General features: G+C 34.1%; 1 protein-coding gene across 17 annotated transcripts in view; it reads right to left on the reverse strand.

Moving 5' to 3' along the window:
• Positions 1–20,054, reverse strand: part of C2CD5 (C2 calcium dependent domain containing 5) — a 98,901-nt gene that overhangs the window by 23,903 nt on the left and 54,944 nt on the right. For all 17 annotated transcript variants that reach the window (XM_041736050.1, XM_041736049.1, XM_041736047.1 and 14 more), the window contains 5 exons: positions 16,561–16,675; positions 12,978–13,073; positions 10,247–10,438; positions 6,038–6,224; positions 2,279–2,443 (listed from right to left, as the gene is read on the reverse strand). In XM_041736050.1, the coding sequence (XP_041591984.1) occupies positions 2,279–2,443; positions 6,038–6,224; positions 10,247–10,438; positions 12,978–13,073; positions 16,561–16,675 (755 nt within the window). The remainder of the gene's footprint in view (positions 1–2,278; positions 2,444–6,037; positions 6,225–10,246; positions 10,439–12,977; positions 13,074–16,560; positions 16,676–20,054) is intronic.

A 20,054-nucleotide genomic window follows, 5' to 3' on the forward strand; every position in this document is an offset into this window, starting at 1 on the left:
CAGCTTTAAATGTTCATTGCTAATGTACACCTTACAGAAGACTACTATTTCATAATAGCTATCTATAAAGTAATTTCACATTCATTTCTCTTATTTGTACCCCAAATTACCTTGCCTTGTATAATTTTAACAGGGTACCTATTATAATGACTACAAAATGAAAAAGAGCTACAGTTCAGAGGTAAAGTAGTTTGCCTGTGCTTGAAAACTAGTTAAGTGACAAACCTATCCAGATCAGTTTTTTTGACTCTGAGTGTAATATTCTTCCAACCAGATAACATCTTTCTTTTTTTTAATTTTTCAGTAGTTTAAAATTTGTTTATGTTTCTGTTCATTACATTATAGATCTAATAAAAGCCAGTATCTGTTTTTAATATATCTTAGATTCATAACGAAGTTTTTACCACTAATACTGTTTATTATTCTAAAAGTTTTTTTTTTTCAAAGATTTTATTTATTTATTCATGAGAGACGCAGAGATTGAGAGAGGCAGACACACAGGCAGAGAGAGAAGCAGGCTCCACACAGGGAGCCCGATGTGGGACTTGATTCCGGGACTCCAGGATCATGCCCTGGGCCAAAGGCTGAGCCACCCAGGGATCCCCTATTCTAAAAGTTTTGCACCTTATTTTGATACCTTTGGTTGACTAAATGATCTCCACTTAAGTGGTACTACAGCTCTACATTAGAAAGATTTTTCAGTGTTGAGAAAAAAAAAAAACAAGTACATTGACTTCAGCTGGAGCTACCTTTCTTTCCTAAGAGAAGAAACACACTGATGTATATTTTCAGGGTAGGCATACATTGTTTTAGAAACAGAAAAGACAAAATTGTGATATGAGTAGATACTTCCTATGAGAGGTCAGCATGGGAGCATATAGTTGATAAATACTGGTAAGTAAAAGAGTTCAGCTTATATCACAAGGCCCTAACATAAAGCTTTGCAAATCATTTTCCCCAAAAGACATAAATACTATTAGTAAATGTTCAAATATCAAAACATAATTATAAAAGAAAAATAATGTACTTCAAACAAGCATCAGTAAAGGGCGGTGTGGAAAGCTTTAAAAAGGCTATTTAAGCATTAATATATTAACATACCAACTTTCTTAGTGAATTTCAAGAAGCTCTGTATCAGCACTGTTCAATAGAAATATAAAGCAAGCCTCATATGTAATAAAATCAAAAAGAAATAGAATTTTAATAAAATTTATTTAATTCACTATATCCAAAAGATTATATTTTCAAAATATAATCTATATAAAAAATACTCATGAGATAATTTACATTCTTTTTCATATTAAGTCTTCCAAATCCAGTGCGCATTTTATACTGATAGCACCTCTCAATTTGGACCAGACATATATCAAGTGCTGTACAGCCACATGTGACAGTGTCCACCACACTTAACAGTGTAGCTCTAGGTCATATCTTTAAAATTCCTCTCAACTTAACTTTGCTAGAAAGCTGTAAGTCTCAAACTAGAATCCAGATGCACTGTCCCAGACAAGCAACCAAAATTCTGAGTGTGTATAAAGTCAAATAACAATAATAATGTTATTCAAACATGTTCCTTTTACATAAGTATTTCATTATCAAAGACTCATAAAAAACAAATAGATTCATTCTAACTCTGACACTTTCTTCTTTCAATTATAACTGGCTATAAGGCATCCTCAGAGTAGGAGAAACTGATACCTACTACAAACTTGGTATCAAAGAATGACTACGGAAGTTACTCGTAGAAAAATCCTAAGAAGCTAAAACTGAAAAATGGGGTATTCTTTCACATTTTTATCTTAGATAAGCAATCTTTCTTTTTTACTAAAAATGAACATTTAAACTATTTATTTAATCATTCAGCAATATTTATCAAGAGGCTACTACTAGGAGGAACTATGCTAGGCCTCAGGAATACAGCCTCAAAGAAGCTTCATTCTTCTGTATGCAACAAGCAGTTATAAAAATCAAAAACATATTTTCTCGTGTTTACACACACACACACAGATAAGAGAAATAAAAAACAATAAAACACAGAAGGTGGATAGAAAGTATCAAAAATTGATGGGAGAGGACAATTTTCAAATCAGGTAGTCAGAGTCGGCTCCCTAAAAGGAGACATTTGAGTATGATTGCAAAGGGAGGTAAAAGAAATGAGTAATGAGGAGAGCAAATCTTAACAGTGAAAAAAAAAAATTATGTCCAAAATAAGGTAATCCCAAAATAAACTAACCCCTAACAATAACATATATTCACAATATAGATTTATTTTACTTACCGGAGGATTGATTTCATATAATTCTTTATTCTTAGCAATTGTGTCATTTATCTTCTTTTGCATATGAGATATATGCTGTTCATAGGAGCCATCATTAGGAGTCTTCCCAGCAATCTGAATGCCACCAGGCGTAGGTAAAGCTGCTAAATACACACCTGTGGCCGACTTGTAAAAACAATGGGGAAATAATCAGAATAAATATCTAAAGAATAATAGTCCTTAAGTCTTCATACTTAAGAAAACTATCTTTGCCCTACAGGAAAAAGATAATTAGCATCAGTGCACATATGGGACATATGTTGGAAGAGAGCAGAAACACATAACTGGTAACAGGAATTGGTTGCTTCTGAAGAGAACCTTGTGTAAATAGGAGGGACAGCAATGAAAGAAAGATTTACTTTTCACTGCATACCCAACTGCACTTTAAAATTTTTACCTATGATTTCAAAAAATAAATTGCATTGAAAAAAGTGTAGGAAAAAAAGATTAAAAATTATTAAAAAGTAAAAGGGAAACTTTTGCAAAGCAAGTGAGGAAACAACTTCAGGAAGGACAGGAAATTTACTCAAGATCACACTGTCAATAAACATGGAGAAGAGATTTGAATGTGTTTCTGACTCTAAAATCTAAGAACTTCTCATGATACCACACTACATCCATAATTACCAAGAAAGAAAATTTTACTTAATACAGATTCATTTTAAATATTTAATTAAATGACTATTAATTTCTGACTCTAACTGTACCACATGCCATAAGTACTAGAAAACTATTAAGGGAAATACAACACACGATATTTACACACACACACACACACACACACACACACCCCTCTATGTACATCTACATTTAAACATGCTTATTATATAAGCAAAGCAAAAGATATATACAAATATAAACATCAAATTGTTTACACTGAAAGAGTGGAATGTAGATAAGAAAAGACATTTAACTCTGGATACTTGTGTATTTTGAACTGTGTGAGTTTTTGTTTTTTTTTTTTAAAGAGAGAGTATGACTGAGGCTGTACTCGCAAGTGAGATTGGGATGGGGAGTTACACACTGAGATCATGATCTGAGCTGAAATCAAGAGTCAGATGCTCCTGTGTGAGTTATTATTCTTTCTAATCAAATGCCAATTTTGTGAAAACCCACACTAAAAAGGGTATGATATTCTATGATGAACTCTGTGCAGTAGATGACATTGATGCTCAGAAGCTCTCTCTCCTGGTTTTTTCATTAGTGTCCATGACTGTGTCTATGACTCGGTCTCTGATGCTCAACCTCAGAACACCCTCCTGCCATATGAAGCCTTAGCACAATATCTCTAACAGGTTTTCACTGCACTCACTAACGAGGTAACAGCCCAGAATGGTTGAGAACACAGACTCTGGAATAAGACAAACCTGGGTTTGAAATTCAGTTCCAGTACATCATATCACTTTGGACAAGTCTCAATCTATTATAGCATCCATTTGCCCCTCTTGTGAAGATAATATTGCATTACTTCTGGGGTAGCACAGTGCCGGATATCCAGTAGGCAGAGATCAATTATCATGGAAGCTACTCTTGGGGCCTTGAGTTTTTGGGTTTTTTTTTTTTTTTAAGATTTTATTTATTTATTCATTAAAGACACAGAGAGAGAGAGAGAGAGAGAGAGGCAGAGACACAAGCAGAGGGAGAAGCAGGCTCCATGCATGTAGCCTGATGCAGGACTCGATCCCGGGTCTCCAGGATCACGCCCTGGGCTGAAGGCAGGCTCTAAACCGCTGAGCCACCCAGGGATCCCTTTAGGGCCTTGAGATTTAAGTGTACAAGCTAAACTACAGCACAAAGATCAAAATCACAAACAGTATATAATGAGTGTCACTAGTAGTCAAGAAGGAAAAGATCAGCAAGAATCAGAAAAGGCAATATTTCAGGCAGGCATCAAAAAATTACACCAGTATCACAAACTAGTTCCCTAGGGCTCAACCATTAGAAGTATTTGATATGTTTGCCACCATGCTTTTTATTTTTTATTTATTTTTTTAATATTTTTTTAAAAATTTATTAATAAGAGACAGAGAGAGAGAGAGAGAGAGAGAGAGAGAGCGGCAGAGGGAGAAGCAGGCTCCATGCAGGGAGCCTGACGTGGGACTCGATCCCGGGTCTCCAGGATCAAGCCCTGGGCCAAAGGCAGCGCTAAACCACTGAGCCACCCAGGCTGTCCTCCACCTTTGAATCTGAATCAAGCTCTTAGTTCCCACAGACACCCACCAATAACTAGTTTTATATTCAGTCCAAATTATACATTTATAATAATTGCTAAGCATGTGAGTTTTTAGATGAATGAATTATAATGAACACTTTATTCAGTTAATCTAGATATCAAAAATTTTAATATACATCAGATTACTTTCACTAATCGTTGCAAATTTCTCTTGTTAAAAAAATCGTGATTACCTGATTAGTTTATCTTCACCACACAATTACCCCTACATTCAGAAATTTACATAATTGTAAATGTATGAACAGGAAATAGTTTAGCATTTTATCTACAAATACATACTGAGGAAAAAAAATCCAAGTTCTATAAATTTCTTAAAATTAAATTTTTATGTATCTCAGAAATATGGCAGAGAATTCCAATTTGAAAAGTGCCAGTGTCACAGATGAAGAAGATCCTGGCTAAGGAAGTGTCTAAAATAGGAGAGGATTTCCATAAATACTGTGAATCAGTTTCTACCTGATAAATATGTATTTTGCAGGCATCTAGTTCTCTGGGTCTTAGATGACTTACAAAGACAATTCTTGCTTTCCCCAGTGACAACTTGTAGTCAAAATTTATTTTCTAATAAGTCACAGTGAACGTAAAGCTGAGATAAAGAGCTTTCCACTCCCTCATGAATTTTTATTTTCTATTTTTATAAGTAGGCTCAATGCCCAGGTAGAGCCAAATGCAGGCTCAAACTCACGACCATGAGATCAAGACCTGAGCCAAGATCAAGAGTCAGAGGCTTAACCCACTGAGCCACACAGGTGTCCCTCTACTGCCTCACAATTTATCAACACTTAAGAAACACAAACTTAAAAAAAAAAAGAAAGAAACATATACTTTATTGCACATTCCACCGTTGACCATAGGTGCACATTTATGATGAAACATTTTCTTATCCAGCAGTAGGCAGTGTTTCATATGTATTCCTTAATTTTCTCCATAGAACTAAAGATTGTTTTAGCATAGTGGTCCTCCCCACTCAGGAGTGACTCTGCCCCCAAGGAACACCTGGTAATGTCTGGAAACATTTCTGGATGTCATACTAAAGGGAAGCCATTAGTGTGCAGAGGCCATGGTGGCTGCTAAACATTCTGTAATATACCAGACAGCCCCTAACAATGAAGTTTTCTAGTCCCAAATGTCAGTGCTGAGGAAAAATCCTGTTTTAACAATGTGTAAAAAATAATAAAATCCAGAACAATGATGACCAACTTACTGAATAAGCTACACATGATAATTTTCAGAAATTTGACTACTGAGATTATGATCAGAATATAATAATATAAACTTTATATAAATTATTAATTTTAAACAGTGATTCATATATAAATGTAAAAGCCTATTATCAGACTTTTTACTTCTTATAATGTCCCCAACCCTCCAAGGTCTTAATACCAGTTTCTTTAAATAAGTCCTTTTAAAAGACTCTTTGAATCACACAAAACAGAATCTATTAAACTACAGGAATCACAAAACCAAACCAAAACATCTAAACTTACCGCTAAGCCCATCAACATATTTTCACCCACTGTGATCTGAATTCTCAGTCCAAATAAAGCATTCATTCCTTTCAGTTTTAGTTTATTCATTAGCTGTGTATGTACTTCATATTCCATGAATGGCAACAGATTACTGATAGCTGTGGCATTTGCTTCTGCCTGTGCTTTCTTTTTTAAGCGACATAATCTGTTAAGGAAAATAAGTTAGTCACTAGATGGTATTCTTTTTTTTTTTTTTTAAAGATTTTATTTATTTATTCATGAGAGACACACAGAGGGAGAGAGAGGCAGAGACACAGGCAGAGGGAGAAGCAGGCTCCATGCAGGGAGCCTGACATGGGACTCAATCCTGGGTCCCCAGGATCATGCCCTGGGCTGAAGGCGGCGTTAAACCGCTGAGCCACTGGGGCTGCCCACTAGATGGTATTCTTGATGCCATCTTAAAAACTGTACAATTTTTAAAACTTTCTGTAAGTGTATTTGATAAAATATTTGTTTCAAATGGGCTTATTAAGTTCATCAATAATCTTTTCTGCCATTTTTTTCATTGTGTATGCTTTTGCTAAAAGTCCTACATTAATAAATGAAAAAGAAAAATTTCAAAATCTCTAGAAATGAAGAAAATACCCATCAAAATCACTAGAGAATATACTTTAAAATCTTAGAGGTTTCATAACTCCATGTGGTCATATGAATGCATAGCAAAAAAAATTAATTTACTCATTAAAGCACACAAAACTTTCCTGAATATCTATCATGTAGCAGGCACTGTTCTAGATGGTGATCACTGATCAATAAACAAAACACAGAGTTCCTGTTCTCGCGGTTATATTCCAGTGGAGAAGAGTGGGAATAAGCAAAGATACAAGTTAGCCTCAGACTATGTTGAAGAATCATTTATTCCCACTTATTTCACCTGGTTCATTTTCTTTAGACATGAACTAAAGAAAATGAATCAGGTGAAAATAAGTGGGAATAAACTAGAGAGAAGGCCTCACAGGATAGATTATACCTGACCTGAGATCATAAAATCAAGATGGAACCAAGAGAGTTAGAGAAAGACACTTATGAATGGGGTTAGCATATTAGAAGAACCAAAAAGAGACTACGACATTAAAATGAAGTGAGCAAGTGTGAGAGTAGTACGGATGGGGATGCAGTTAAGCAGGGGCATGATCATGTTAGGGTCATGGTAAGGAGTTGGATTTTATTCTACCAGCAATGAGGAAGTCCAGATAGCTTTTAAGTAGTAACATGATCCAATTTATGTTTTAAGATATCGTATATATTACTACACACAGCATGGAATAAGTATAAAACGAATTAATGAGGGGATGGTAGCCAAAAAGCAATTTAGGTGACAATGAGAGCTTAGACTAAAAAGGTAGCAGTAAAGATGAAGAAAAGATCCCCAAACTTGTAAACTGGACTCTTTAGGCTAGTAGTTATCAATCTTTAGCTTGAGAGCTCATTAAGAAACAATTACTAGCCCCACATCCCTAGAGTTTCTGATTTAATAGGTCTGGAGGGGGGCCTGAGAATCTGCATTTCTATAAATTCTCCCAAGGATGGTGATGATTGTTCTAGGGATGACACTCTGAAAACTGCTGATGAACATAAACTCCCTTCTACCTAAAACAAACAAAGAATAAACTGTATAAATTATGAATTTTCATGGTTTTGAATTGCTGCTTTTAATAACATTCGTTATATTAAAGTTATAAAAAAATTACGAATTTTCAGAATCTTCTTAAAAGCATCACAGGACCAGGACAAGGGTCCTCATAAGGGGACAGTATAAGGAAGTTCTTTGTGGTAGTGGAACACAGTTCTGCATCTTGACTATGGTGGTGGTTACACAAATCTACTTTGGAATGAAGTTGCATAGAACTACAAATAAACACAACTACATAAATGAATGCAAGTTTAAAAAAGTGTAAAAACTGCGTAAGGTCTGTAGGATTCTTCACAGTACTACATCAATGTTAATTTCCTAGTTGATATTCTACTATAGCTATGTAAGATGTCACCAATGAGGGAAACTGGTTGAAGAGTACATGGGATTCTTTGTACCATTTTTGCAACTTCCTATGAATCTATCACAGTCTAAGGAAATAAAACACAATGAATAATAATGAAAAGAAATAACTGAATACAAAAAAATACAGTTATTAAAATGATCTGTTAAAGAATCAGTGACAGGCTATAACATTTAATATCAGATTTGAAAAAAAAAAACAAAATTAAACATCTAGAAATAAAAATAGATTATCAAGGGACACCTGGGTGGTTCAGCAGTTGAGCGTCTGCCTTCAGGTCTGGTCATAAACCCGAGGTCTTGGAATCGAGTCCCACACTGGGCTCCCTGTGAGGTGGCCTGCCTCTCCCTCTGCCTGTATCTCTGCCTCTCTATATCTCTCATGAATAAATAAATAAGATCTCTCTAAAAAAAATAGACTGTCAAAAATGTAAATCCCCAATTATTGGTCTTACTATAATATTAGAGATAGCTGAAGAGAAAATTAAAGAATTGAAAGACAGATAAGAAAATAGCCAATATATGACATAAACAAAAAAGATAGAAAATACAGACAAGAGAATAACAGACCTAGAAGAAGCAGTGAGAAAGTCTAACATTTTTACAGTATCAAGAAGAGAGAAGAGATGAAACATAGAACTAGTATTTGAGAAGTGATGAAACATAGAACTAGTATCTAAAAACTTTCTAAAGCACATGAAATAATCTACAGATTCAAGAAATTCAATATATAGCAATTAAGATAAAAGAAGTCCATACCTAACATTTCATAGGGAAATTGCAGAAAACCAAAGACAAACAGAATAGCACATATACAAGGAGGGGGGGTATCCTCAAAGGAATAAAAGTTAATCTAATAGGTTATTTCTCAACAGTAGCAATGAAAGCCAGAAGGCAAGGGAAGGCTTTCTTTAGTGTGCTGTAGGAAAATAAATGGCAGCTCGAAATATCTTTTCAAGGTAAGTAAATATTTTCAGATAAGCAAACATAGATAATTTACCACCAGCAGACCCACCAAAATAAATACTAAAGGATATTAGCAAAAGAAAAACAATCCCAAATAGAAGGTCTAAGATATAAGATGAAAGCAAAAGTAAATGAATCAGAATTATATTTGAAAATAAAACACAACATGACTTTGTAAGATAACTTTGACGGAGAAAGGTGAGGCAGGAGGGGAGTGTCAAAGAACACCATATTTGGCATGAAGAATTGGATAGAGCGATTGATCATTCATTAAAATAAAGAAGGCTAATATCAAAAAAGTGGAGAAAATTAGTAGTTCAATTTGGAACAAATATGAGATGCCTAAAAGACTTCAAAATGGAGTATGAAAGTATACAAGCCTGAAGCTCAGAAAAAGTTTGGACTACAGTTGTAAATCTCGAAGTCACAGACTTATAGAAAGCACACACCTATCGGAGTTGATGAGTTCAACTGGGGAGAGAGCTTTGAGAAGAGGGTCCAGACCCATGGCCCTTCAGGGATCAAGAAAAGGAGAAGAAATCAACACAGACTGAGGATTATACATAGAGGTAGGAAAAAGCTGGGGTTCAAGGAATGTGGCCAGGAGTACTATGAAGTCAAAGAAATATGAAGGAGAAAATGATGTGAACTGTGTGACTGCTGCTGAGAAGATGAGGACAGAACCGCTCAATGGATCTGGTAACCTGGTAGTTGTTAGTGACCTAGACAGTTATAGCTGCTTCCTGTATGTCAACCACAACTTAGCATTTCCTACTCCAGCACATTTTAAAAGGAACTGTTAACAGCTAAATGAGATAATGAAAGGAACACTACATGGCACTGTTCTTTAAAAAAAAAAAAAATCAATTTCTAAAATGTATTACATATTTGATATCCTTAAAACAGAGCCTCATCACTAGCCCACAACAGGTTACTTAGTAATCCTCATAATAATAAACATCTGTACAGAATTTAAATGTTTAAAATTGTCTTTACATATAAACTTATTTTAGTTTTATAAAGAGGATATTCTTTCTCCCAATTTTCCATGTGATTAAATAAATACAAGATTCGGGTATCATTGCCCAGCCTGCCCAGGATCACACCCGTAGGAAACAGCATAGAAGACATGTAAAAAACAGATCTGTTTGACTCCATACTCCATACACTTTCAGAGATCTCAAATACGGTTTGCACAAATATACCTTGCTTGAATAAGACAGCCTTTTCCAATAACTGTTGCATCTATTGGGAGGTCTATAGTTGTAAAGAGAACATCAGGAACTTTTTGTTTCCTGCAGTTATAGCAGTATGTGAGATGAGCTGGAAATGGCATATTCAGTTCATCATATGGTATGTGGCAAAATCCACAGCCTGCAGGCAAATTTTCTTCTAGCCTACATGAAATATCAAGGGAAAAAAATGAAGCGTTTTTTAAAATTCCATGCATTTTTTCAAAAAACTATTTTTCACATACAGTACTTGTATACAAACTACACAACTTCTAGCACAGTAAGCTATGAGAGTACCACTATGACTATTAAGAATTAAAGATGACCATAAAATGAAAATCATACATTTCCATATGAGAAATAAGACTCACACAAGTAGTCACAGAATTACATCAATTCATATATTTAAGGATGTCCCACCTGACAAAAGCCACTATTATCCCAAAGCTTGTTCTTTGTGATAGAACATAAAAACAAGTGGTTGGATATGGGGGACATTTTCCTACTGTGACAAATATAACTCAAATACAATTACAAAAAAAATTCCCAAGGGAAAAAAACCTCTTTAACTAGACAATTTAACAACTTCAAAAAAAAAATTATGGTTAAAAACAAACTATTTAAAAACTTAAAAAATCAAGAGATGCCTGGGTGGCTCAGCAGTTGAGCGTCTGCCTTCGTCTCAGGGCATGATCCCAGAGTCCCAGGATCAAGTCCCGCACCAGGCTCCCTGTCTGGAGCCTGCTTCTCCCTCTGCCCCTCCCCCCCTTTTCATGAATAAATAAATAAAAATATTTTAAAAATAAAATAATAAAAATTTAAAAGTAAAAAATAGGCATAATCTGACATTTCTAATTTCCAATGACTGCTTTAACATTTCTTGAGAAATCATAATACCTGTTTCACAAATAATACACACATCCTATATAAACCAGAAATGATAACACAACCTTCCCGATCACTGTAAAATGTTTGTTATAATAATGTTGGCTATGAATTCGTTTTTGAATGATTTAAGTATTTTTTTCACTCATCAAATCTGAGGAAATTCGGAGAACAAAAATGGAAGCAGAAGGAAGCTTCATGGAGAACTCTAGACTTTCACACAGCTACATCTTCTAGGGCTCTAGAAAGATGTGGATTCTCAATTTGCTCCAATCTAAAGCAACGTTTTGGAAGTTGAACCTTGGCAAATGGACAAATTAAAAAAGAAAAGGAAATTTATACTATACTATGAGTCAGGCTTCTTGCAGATTCCTTGTAGATACTATTTCACAGAATTGATCCACCATAACCTTCTAAATCAAATTACTCTCAGGTATTATTCTTTTATTGTTGAGATGGCATTCTAGTACGTTAGAAGTAACAGGGAAGTCAAATAGATCCTAAACAGAGCTGTGTGACCTTGAATAAGTCATTTAACCTCTCAGAGCCTCCCCTATAAAACTAGAATATCTACTAACAAAGGCTTTTTCTTTGAAGATTAAGTAAGAAAACATAGCTAAACACACCCCTCCCCAAAATACAAAACATCCCTGTTTTGTTTGCTGCAAACAGCAACAAAAACTAGTCTATCTTGGTCTGAAACCAACCTGAGACATTAAGTAACTTGTTCAGCCATAGTAAATACTTAGTAGCAGACCTCAGATTCTAATGTCAGTTTGTTTGAATCAAAGCCCCTGTTACAAAGGGGCAAGAAAGGATGAAAACTGGGATAATTTTTAACTATCTCACAGAAATCTGAACATAAGTGATATAATATCATAGGCATAAAAACAGAAGTATTTAAATTGGAAATATGAAATATACAAAAGGGATTTTCTCTGAATACTGAGATTATGGAGCATGTTTTCTTCCTTCTATTCCTGTATTATTTTTCAAATTCTTGTAAACACAAATAATTTTATAGCAGGAAAAAAAAGACTTTTCCTCTTTTACAGATAGGGACAGTATCTGTTGCACAGGATTACCATATAAAAGAATTCATTGTATCTATCCAAGCCACAATACAAAAATAATCAATCTGCATGGGGAAGGTCATTTGTTCTATCAGGCTTCTATCTATTCAAGAGAAATCTACTGACATGTGTGAGAACTGTATTGCAACACTGGGACAACTTACCAGCCAGCAGTTTTCTCAATAGAACACTGTGATTTTTAATATACTTCAAAATGTTCCACCTCTATTTTCCTATTTGTGATGACTTTCAATGCTCTGTAATATATTACAGTCAAAATCCATTTTTGATATAAACTAAAGAAGAAACCAACCAAGGTCTTCTGTTTGCCTACCTGAGCCAGAATATTTTTCTTATACAGAGACTTGCAAATTTATACTATTTGCTAACCTTTTCTGACCTATACTATTCATGACCTTTTTCTATTCCAGAGGTAAGACAAAAGGAAAGGAAGAGAAAAATCAAAAAATTTTCTATACTGTCACAGACAAAAAAATATATACTTGAAATTCTTTGATAGTCACACATGTATTTTATCAAGATACTCAGAAAATTATAATAATGTGTGTCAGATAATGCAGAACTCAATTCATCTCTGTTGCTACAGGTTATGTAAAAATTAGTAAAGTGTCTGGTCCTGATTTCTACTGTAACCCATCCTTATACGGAACTATCCTGGCTGTGAAGTTAAAAATCAACTTCTCCTTTTTTTGTCTTTAAAGAAAATAAGCAAGGCTGATGACAACCTCTGTTCCAAACAGCCTTCCACGGTGCCATCCTGCAGAAATCTAGGGTTGAGTACAGCTGCTGTGCCGGATGCAGATAAAATACAGACCTCTTCACTATAAAAGAAAAAAATATAAAATAGTTAATATATGCAGGCAACCTAGCTTTGGAAAATGTTAAATATCAAAATGATTATAAGGGTGACAATTTAAATTCAAGTTAGACTCCACTAAATATTAATAATATCATAGGATTATCTCCTATCCTAGAATAAAAAATAGAAATAATATAACATTATTAAAACAAAAAGAGCAAGAATTATTACTTAAAAAGTATAAGAAAAACGGTATATTAATGACAATAAATTTCTTTAAAATATGTTAAAACTGATAAAGACAGGAATATTTCACATATTTTTTTTTAAGATTTTATGACAGGAATGTTTCAAAATGAAAGTAGTAACAAATTATACTGCTGAATTCAGCAGTAACCCATAAAACCATATTAAAGTACTCTATAAATGCATATTAACGTTATTACCTTAATTTAAGTTTACCTTAAAAGCTTATTTATGTAATTATCAATATCAATATTGCTAAGTTTAATTTAAACTTAATAACAAAAGGTATCTGAAACAAGTAATATCCAGAATATACTAAATGGAGCTTAAACTACATCATTATAATGCAGAATAATAAGTAATTTTCAAAGAATTCTTTGGAATTCTTAAACTACGTAGTAGTTTACTACCATCATCTAATTTTAAATAATCAACAAAATTACTGAATGAGATCACCCAAAGCAAATGAGAAAATGGCAGCCTAGGGACAAAATGATGGAAACAAAGTATCAATAAACCAGAAGCCTGAAAGGACATGAAACAAATGGTCACTTGATATGTCAGTGAGTAGAGAGAGGCCAGGCTCAAAATGTTCAACTGGGCACTGAGAATGTCAAGAAATAATGTGGAGCCACTAAAAGTGCTGAATTTAAAAAAAAAATAAAAGTACTGAATTAAGGAACTATGAGGGCAGAAGTACATTTCAAAGTTTTTTTGTTTGGTTTGGTTTTCTTAAAGATTTTATTTATTTATTCATGGGAGAAACAGAGAGAGAGAGAGAGAGAGAGAGAGAGAGAGAGAGGGGGGGGGGGCTGCAGAGACACAGGCAGAGGCAGAAGCAGGCTCCATGCAAGAAGCCCAACATGGGACTTGATCCCGGGTCTCCAGGATCACGCCCTGGGCTGAAGGCGGCGCTAAACCGCTGAGCCACCCGGGCTGCCCCACTTCAAAGAGTTTTATCCAGTAATAGTAAATAGGATGGACTAGAACAACAACAACAACAAAAAATTAGTAAAGTTAAGATTTAAATACAAAGATTTTTTGAGGTCCAGAGAGAAAAAAGGAGCCTTGATATATCAGGTGAATTCAAACTCCTAAATAAATTGACTCATTTCTGTAGACCCTTGCATCCATCTGTGACCTATCTCCTGCCACTCTGAATCTACACCACTAGCCTTCTTCACATTCTATTCTTCTAGCGTGGAATACTCCCTTCATGCCTCCTCATTTATATAACTCACACTCTTCCCCTGAGATTTAAAGTTTCAGTTACTTTATTAACACTTTCTTCTAATCTTACTTCTGGATCCCTCTGGATCCCATAGCATCCTGGGATATTTCTGTCATAAAATGTGTTAAACTTGTCAAACTCCTCCAGTAGAATATGAATCTGATAACAAGAACTATGTCTTTCAGGGGCACTTTCGTTAAGCATCCAACTCTTGATTTCAGCTCAGGTCATGATCTCAGGGTTGTGGGATTGAGTCTCAAGTCAGGCTGTGTTCAGCCTGACTTCTCTTTCTCTGCCCCTTTCCCTGCTCTCTTTCCAAGTAAATATATAAAATCTTTTTTTTTTTAAGATTTTATTTATTTATTCATGAGAGACACAGAGAGGCAGAAAGATAGACAGTGGGAGAAGTAGGCTCTCGGAGGGGAGCCCGGTGTGACTCTTGATCCCAGGACCCCAGAATCATGACCTGAATCAAAGGCAGATGCTCAACCACTGGGCCACCCAGGTGCCCCAATAAATAAAATCTTAAAAAAACAAACAACAAACGAACAAAAACCACCTTTTAACGTCTTTTAAAACCGTAACACTAGGACCTGAAAGCATAGGGCACTAAATCTATGAATGAACCAAGCTATCAATGGGGGAGTAGGGCGGGAAAAGTGTAACAAAGTTATTAGTTTAACAGAAGTAGAATAGCTCAATGGGGACAGAAAGGCCCAAGGATATCATACCTGGTCTGCAAGGGCAAAGAAAGGACCCTAAGAAGAAGAAACAGCATGGCTCTATAATATCTACATTTACTGGAGTCTAATTATTTTTCTCTAATAATAATGACCACTATATTGAACAAGAGAATTACCCATGTTATAGCTGACAGTAAGAATTACTCAAGATTAGGTGGAAAAATAAAAACAGCAGAAGGTCAAATGGTTTCTAGATGATATCTATTATAAACTTTTTGAGGGGCTAAAAGTAGGATTCATCAATGACAGCAAGTTAACTCAGAACCTGAGTAAGAAATTGGGCAAAGTCTTGGTTAAGGTAAGAGTCAAAACAAAGCAGGTGTAAATGTACAAACAAGATGGGTGGAAAACATTAAGTTGTGGTCCAAAAGTGAATTTTTATAGTTTCAAATTTTTAAAAGGGAACAGCTTTGAGCAATAATGAAGTCCAAAATGTGACTGAAAGTTAAGGGCGGTGCCTACGTGGCTTAGTCAATTAAGCATCTGCCTCTGGCTCAGGTCATAATCCCTGGGTCCTGGGATTGAGCGCCCATTGGGCTCTCTGCTCAACTTGTGCTGTCAAATAAATTAATAAAATCTTTTAAAAATACAGAAAGTTAAATGGGGAGAAAGAGAAGGACTTGAGAATAAGAAAGCACATGGTCAAGCTGTTGGAAGGTAATCATGTTCAACTGCAGGAGATAGCAAAGAATTAAGAAAGGAAGAAGAATGCTTGGAGGTAGAAAAGTCTGAACTGCAGAATGGCAAGGCCTTTAAAGGAAGAGAGGTGGTTCAAATGAAAGGTAGAAGAAAAAAGAATGGAGAGTAAGAGTATGGCAGTCCCTTCCTAACTTGGCAGAGCTAGGAAGGATGATGGAGGAGAAAATTAAGCTAGGATTAGTAAAAGAAGACAGAGTTTACAGAAAAACTTTAAAAGACAAATGCAGTTCATTTACAACACATCAAGGGTCCAAATATTCCAGAAGAAGGAGTCAGTGGGGTCATAAAGTCAAGTCAGCCTAAAATTAATTCTTGCTATGTGCCAGTATCAATTCTCATCTAATTCTTCAATAGTCTTAATTGATAGGTGGTTATCATCCCCATTTCAACATATAAATGGAGGCTCAGAGGAGTAGTTACTTTCCCGTTTCAAAGCAATTAACAGGTAAAAATGGCATGTGGACCCCAGTCTATGTACTCCAAAGTTTATGTTCCATAATTCTTTTTCCTATACTTGCATAAATTTTTTACCCTTTCAGATGACAATCTGTAAATTACAGCATCTAGAAAATCAAGTTATTATCATTTACCAGATGCTAGTTGATTCACTGTAGCCCACTACAGCATGACAGCCTAATGCTTTAGCATGTGATTTTATTTCTTGTCTGATTTCTGCCCACCACGCATCTCGAGTTTCTGGTTCATCTGAAAAATAAATTTTAAATCAGTTCACTACTCAATAGCACATTGTCTATACGATGAAGAAATGTTCAAAATAAATGTACTCTGGAAGGCAAAGACATACTGGTCTACAACAGATTTTGAATCTAACTTCACATGTTAAAATGTTATTTCTCAAAATGCTTATTAACATTTTCATGTTACTTCTGAAAAAGTTTAACACTCTAAACTTGATTGATAAAAAAATAAGCCAACTAGTTCTATTTGCTTTATTACTTTAGGGGACATCTATAGGGAGGGATGTATTTTATTAGATGCAACTTAAAATGTCAACACAGAGCTTCCGGATTCTAATCCTAAACTGAGAGGATATTCTATGTCTATCTATGTCTCACTCACTTCGCTCAGAGAACATTTTGAGTCATACCCATAAATTTAATTTAAAATTCTGATTTCATTTCCTGGGACCTATTTTTTTTTTTATAACCCACTATATTCTATATTCTTACAAGGCAACAGTTTGTCAATGTTAAAAAAGAAAAAGCCATGTAGCCATCCTTGTGGGTCCTAAAGCAAAGTAACAAGAAATGAAGGGACTAGCCAATTTAAAATAAAAAAAAAAAAAACAATACATTTAAAGATTAACACAAATAATTTGGTTAATGAAAACTAACCAAATATAAGGACAAATTTCAGTTAGTACATTGTAACTTCATATATGGTTCTATAATGAAGAAAATGCCTTAAAATCACAGCATTGCATTTTATTACCACAGAAGAGTCCAATATTGCTTGTAATAGAGCATTATAAATGGAGCATCTGGCACACATACTTCCTAATCACTTGCATTTAGCGGCAAACTACTGGTGAACAGCAGCTGCAAATTATAGTAACATTTTATGAGCAAAGACATTAAAAACAGAAACAGTCTATAATGAGCATATCCTAATTTGTTTCTTTTTGTGGCCAATTCCATTTGGGAGCAATTTGGGACAGAAAAAACTTAATCTAACTCTAAACAGGATGCTAACCTCTTATTGTAAATTTTCCACATAGAAGGCACTATTAAAACCGAAAATCAATCCATAAACTTTCTTTTTTGAATTTCAGTACATATCCAGTTTTCAAAATGTTTTTTAAAAAAGAAGAAAAAGTAGAATTATACTCACTAGTAAAATACTGAAGACAGCAAAGTAAAGAAAGGTTAAAAAGCTTGTTATAGCTGACATTCCTATGATGTAATGTTGTTTCCTCCACAGGGAGGAGATCAGCAAAATGGAGAAATGAAGAGATAATAGCCAGAGCTACAAATGATGCCAGTCAGTTCTTGTAATAAAGTTTTGGATCCAAGACAGAGCTACACTAAAACTTTCTTTCAGAAAAACAAAACAAAACAAAACAAAAAAAACAACAACAAAACCAAAGAAATGCAACCTCTAGGAAACTGAGGAAAAGATCCAAAGACGAGATAAAATAAAGAAAGAAGAGAAATAGAAAAGACTACAACATGGTGTTAGCAATCAATATTATGAATTAAGAAATGTGTAACACAATTAGGTAACCCTATATTGCACATATTCTATTATGCTAAATAATTTCTTCATATTCCCCCTGAAATATAGACATTAACAGCACAAATACACTTTCAAATCCATTCTCTTTTTAAGGCACATATGGTTCCAAAACAATTTGGGCATCTATTTAACATCTTCCTTTCCTAATAAGGGAATTTTTACCATAAGACAAAAACTTAAACAGTTGCTCAATCTATCAAATTATTTATGATTCTCTAAAAATGGATATCATAAATAATAAAAGAAATATTATCTCAGTTTAGAAAATAACTATTTTCAAAAAAAATAAAATAAAATAAAATAAAATAAAAAAATTAAAAAAAAAAGAAAATAACTATTTTCCCTGAAAAATTGTAAAATAAAGTTTAGCTTTTCTTTAAAAACACTAGTAGGACCTGCTATTTACTTTCTAAACTCTTCTGGAAGTTTAAAATATTACTTGCTAAAGCAAATAATTGTATACTATGCTTTTATAAAAACAGATTTTCTCATATAATCTAATATGTGATTACACATATGTGATACTACATCTGTGCCACAAGTAATACATGGCAGCCTTTCTGTTTTAAATTGAATTTTACAGAAAGTGATCCATGACATTGTTTTTTAAACTAATTTAAAAAATGGAGGAAGTTACTTATTTTAAGTTCAGGATATATTTATTTAGAAATGGCTAGCATGTCTACATGGAAAAGTATGTAATAATTACTATGAAATACATATAACCACATAGAATACAAAGTTTATTTACATCAAACTTACCTTGGTATAACACTTAAAATAATCAGATAATTAAATCAAACACTATGAAAGAATAAGTGGCTGATTTAAAAAACAAAACAAAACAAAACAAAAAGCTGAATGCAGCGCAAGTGGAGCATTCATATTCTTCTGACAAGGTCACAAGCAGCCTTTATTTTGACACATGAGCCACACAATTGCACATGGGGATGCCATTGTTGTATTTAATAAAGTATTTACAAGTTTAATAAAAGCTAAAGTTACATAACATGGGAGCTAAGGAAGCAAATGGCATATGTCCACACTCCAAAGAATTTGTTAAATTTTGTTTTTGGCTTAAGCAAAAGCTCAGAGAACAAAGGGTTTTGCAAAGCAGATTCAGCAGACAGGAGCCAGAAACAGTGGATATTTTGGCGCATGCTTGGATCAGGTGACAGTACAGACTGAAAACTATGGCAGCTCACTGAAATGGTTACAGAAAGTAATGGCCCTAGATTCTAGGTGAAAGCAAGGCAAGCATACAGTAAAGAGCATTTCATCACAAACTAGGAATTGAATTAACAATAATTATCTATAACTGTAAGCAAGAAGCCAAAGGATGAATTTGTTGGCTATTAAATTTAGGGGTTATTTAATTAAAATAAAATTAAGAATAATCAATTTATTTAGTATTAGAAAAAATTAAATTTATTTTCAAAACCTATATTATATTTATGCCAGAGATTAGCCAGAGAATATTCACACAGTAATGATTCAGCCTAACTTACTATAACTGAAAATTCAGAAATATCACAGTATTTAATTCTATAGTGGAATTTTTAAAGCTTAACAACTGTTAACTGTATTCCTCTAGGAAACACACTAGTTGAATTTGAATTGTTTTATTCACTCTCCAGAGGTCAAAACTGAGATTTACCATACTCCTGTAAAAGGCAAAACGAAGAGTCTGGCTTAAAAATTTATGGCAATTATACATGCCACTCATAAAACTGGATACAATTTAGTCATTTGAAGGATATACAGCTGAGATGTGAAGGTCTCAATTAATCAACATTTCAAAGATGCAAGAAAAACGTTTCTTCTCTAA

This window comes from Vulpes lagopus, chromosome 21, assembly GCF_018345385.1.
Source record: "Vulpes lagopus strain Blue_001 chromosome 21, ASM1834538v1, whole genome shotgun sequence".
Classification (NCBI taxonomy): domain Eukaryota; kingdom Metazoa; phylum Chordata; class Mammalia; order Carnivora; family Canidae; genus Vulpes; species Vulpes lagopus.